Here is a 3866-nt window from a genome sequence, read left to right on the forward strand (position 1 = left end):
GATTTTAGTTACTTTTATAATAATAAATAAAGAATAAATATGAAAAAGATGAAATAAAGTACTTACCCAATCTTCATTTTCCTTACTCTCTGGTTTTTGAAGAGAGTTAACTTTAATTTTGTTTTTTATACTATAGACAGTAATGCACTTAATAATTTTGATTTAATTAAATAATGCACCAAAGAATATAGACTTATCTCTCAAACTTTTCCTGATTTTCTTCCTGTGCAACAAGAGCCATTAAAAATTCATCCAAGCTAGTCGTTAACTTTCCCATGGGAACGAATCTTGTACTGTGAAGGAAATTGATGATCTTCTGTTCACAACACAACGTTATACAATACATCATTTGATAGATGAAAACCTTTACAGTAAAGGGTACCTGGGGCAATGGGGTTAACCACATCGCCACTGGTACCCTTTACTGTACACGACACAAGGTTTTTGTGTCTTACTTACAATTAGTATAGTACAAAATCTTAGCTAATAATCCATAGTTTAAGTTTGAAGTTCTTAATTCTATAAGGCGATAATTTAAAAAATCCTGAATTTCCCATATTATATAACACTGTGTTTTGAACAAATTAGCATCAGTTTCACTTATAATACATGGTTCATTCCTGTGGGAAAGTCACGACTAGCTTGGATGAATTTGTAATGGCTTTTGTCGCATAGTTAAAAAGCCAGAACAATTTTGAGAGTTAGGGGAAATTGTCTACATTTTGCATTTTATCAGTCTATGTTCTTTGGTGCAATATATAATTAAATAAAAATTACTTAGTGCATTACTACCAATAGTATAAAAAAAGTAGGGTTAAGTATCATTGACAATAAAAGGCATAAAAAAAAAAAAGAAGTGGGTAAGTACTCTATTTCTTACTTTTCATGTTTATTCTTTATTTATTATTATAAAAGTAACTAAAATGTAAAAATAGGGTTCTCTTTAGGATAATTAAGGTTAGACTACAAAAAATAAACAATAATAATAATAATTTAATAAAAATATTTCATGAGGCACGCAAGCAAGCAACTCGGAGTAGCTCGTGCGTAATGTAATTCAATAGTGTAATGTAAGCTGCACATTTCCCAAGTGATTTACAACTTATAATAGTAGTCACAGACACCTTTCAATAAAACAATAACATTTAATTATGAATAGATGTATATGGTTACAAGTTTAAAGCTACTTAGGATAAACAAATGTAGTTTCACACTATATTTGAAGTCATTCTAGAAAGAAAAAGAGGATAATTTAGATTTATTTTGATTTTTTTTTTGCAGTTATTAGGTCAGTCAAATTAACCAACCTTGTATAAAGTTAGGGTAGAGATAATTACAGATAGAATATAAAGTTTTACTGAAAACAAACATCTGAAATCAATTTAGGAGGTTTTATAGATTACACAAATGAAATTTGAGATTTTTGAGATGAATAAAAGTATTTTTAATCTTAACATCAAAATCACTTTGCACATGGACTATTCAAAACAAATACTCAATATATTCAAGGAAAAATCTATTTTTAGTTCATTAAAGATACTTCACTGAAAAATATGATTTTTTTGTATGTGAAAGACATATAAAGCTTACTGAAAGAGTGCCAAATTTTGTGAAAATATACACACACTATATTAAAAGTTAACAGTATCAAGTCTATAAGGACTTTGAGCGAGAGTTCATGTGGTCAGTCAAATTGACCAAGCCTACGTGTTGTGAGAGTTAAAGGATGCTAATATTGCAGAGACATTTAGTGAGTAGTTAGTTTATGCTTGCAGTGAATTAATTTAATTATACCTTGAATGAGCTGTGGACCAGGGTTTCATCCAAATCTATGACCATGCACATTTTGTGGACATCCTGACATCTAGCTGGAGGAAGTAGGTAAGTCCCAGGTATCTGAAGATTTGACAGTTAAAACAAATATTTATTTCTATAATTTGGTTATTTACATGTGTAATACATTTTACAATTTTAGTTTTTGAAATACCTGAACAATATTTCAATTCTATGGAATTTACCTACACATAGCAAAATAAAACAGTTCATTTCATGGCACAAGAAAAATTTCTTAAAAACAAATTTTAAAATACCCACTGCCTCCATACACTGAAAAAAAACTAATATTTATATGGGATTTCAAACTAAAACCATAAAGTACATATATTAAATGTTAATAATTGACTTTCTGTTTCTTATTAACAGAATTAATTTTTTTTTGACAGAAAGAAAATAACACTATGTTGCTTCTAAAACAATTTTTTTAAAAATACAAATGCAGACTACTTTGAGCTATTACAATGTACATTTACTGTTATACAAGGTTAACACCACAAACTTGAAAAATGTTTAACAAATTACACAAACTAATCAAAACCACATACCTTGGAAAGATACCTATCATTTTCCTCAGCGTAGATTGGAGGATTTGACCGACCAACATTTATACCAAAACAGCACAGCAGTGTACTCAATAGCCCTTTCTTCCTTGGTTTCCTTATAACAGGATAGACTGAGGAAAAAAAATTGCATAAACTTCAACTTGTACAACTATCATACTTTCAGATAGTAGCTTAATGATTAATTTTATAAAGCTGTTTTACTGTCCATATATAATGCACATTTTTAGCAATAATAATAATTAAATATTAAAAAATAATTCTAGTCTATCAGTAAATAGCTGCATATGTATTAGAACTGGGTGAGATTAAGTGGATTAATTGATTACCTACGAGCAGAGATTACATCAATTAGAGTCACATAAAATAACTGATTAATCAAAATGATGATTAAATAGATGAATGTCATGAAAATAATTAATTAATTCAAATTAATGTAATCGACTATTACTGTTTTTAATCATTCCAACTATCCATGTAAATGAAATATTGCCATTATGTTTGTTGTTAATAACAAAGCTACAAAAGAGGCTATCTATGCTGTGCTCACTGCATGTTTTGAATTTTTAGCATTATAAGTTTGTTTTGTTTTTTGTGGGGAGTTGTCTTAATTATCACATGTGAAAATAATCAGATAGTTGAATGTAACTAATTAATGAAACCAATGATTAATGAATTAGCACATTCCACTACTTGCCCAGTTCTAACGTGTAATCTTAACTATAAGTCTTATCAAGCTCAGTAAGTAGTTCTACGTGTAAGTATGTTGTACATCAAAGGACTAGCCTATCAGTAAAAATTGCCATGTGTAAATGTATTGTAAATTGAAGAAAGAGACTACCAGTGAGTAGTTCCATGTGTAAATGTATTGTAAGTTGAAGGAAGAGACTACCAGTGAGTAGTTCCATGTGTAAATGTATTGTAAGTTGAAGGAAGAGACTACCAGTGAGTAGTTCCATGTGTAAATGTATTGTAAATTGAAGAAAGAGACTACCAGTGAGTAGTTCCATGTGTATATGTATTGTAAGTTGAAGAGACTACCAGTGAGTAGTTCCATGTGTAAATGTATTGTAAGTTGAAGAGACTACCAGTGAGTAGTTCCATGTGTAAATGTATTGTAAATTGAAGAAAGAGACTACCAGTGAGTAGTTCCATGTGTAAATGTATTGTAAATGAAGAAAGAGACTACCAGTGAGTAGTTCCACATGTAAATGTATTGCAAGTTGAAGAGACTACCAGTGAGTAGTTCCATGTGTAAATGTATTGTAAATTGAAGAAAGAGACTACCAGTGAGTAGTTCCACATGTAAATGTATTGCAAGTTGAAGAGACTACCAGTGAGTAGTTCCATGTGTAAATGTATTGTAAATTGAAGAAAGAGACTACCAGTGAGTAGTTCCATGTGTAAATGTATTGTAAGTTGAAGAGACTACCAATGAGTAGTTCCATGTGTAAATGTATTGTAAATTGA

At 29.8% G+C, this 3866-nt stretch overlaps 1 protein-coding gene across 2 annotated transcripts in view; it reads right to left on the minus strand.

Moving 5' to 3' along the window:
• Positions 1-3866, minus strand: part of LOC106472153 (carboxy-terminal domain RNA polymerase II polypeptide A small phosphatase 1-like) — a 46862-nt gene that overhangs the window by 15667 nt on the left and 27329 nt on the right. For both annotated transcript variants that reach the window (XM_022400746.1, XM_013932783.2), the window contains 2 exons: positions 2382-2509; positions 1795-1896 (listed from right to left, as the gene is read on the minus strand). In XM_022400746.1, the coding sequence (XP_022256454.1) occupies positions 1795-1896; positions 2382-2509 (230 nt within the window). The remainder of the gene's footprint in view (positions 1-1794; positions 1897-2381; positions 2510-3866) is intronic.

Source organism: Limulus polyphemus, unplaced genomic scaffold (genome assembly GCF_000517525.1).
Source record: "Limulus polyphemus unplaced genomic scaffold, Limulus_polyphemus-2.1.2 Scaffold5120, whole genome shotgun sequence".
NCBI classification, from domain to species: domain Eukaryota; kingdom Metazoa; phylum Arthropoda; class Merostomata; order Xiphosura; family Limulidae; genus Limulus; species Limulus polyphemus.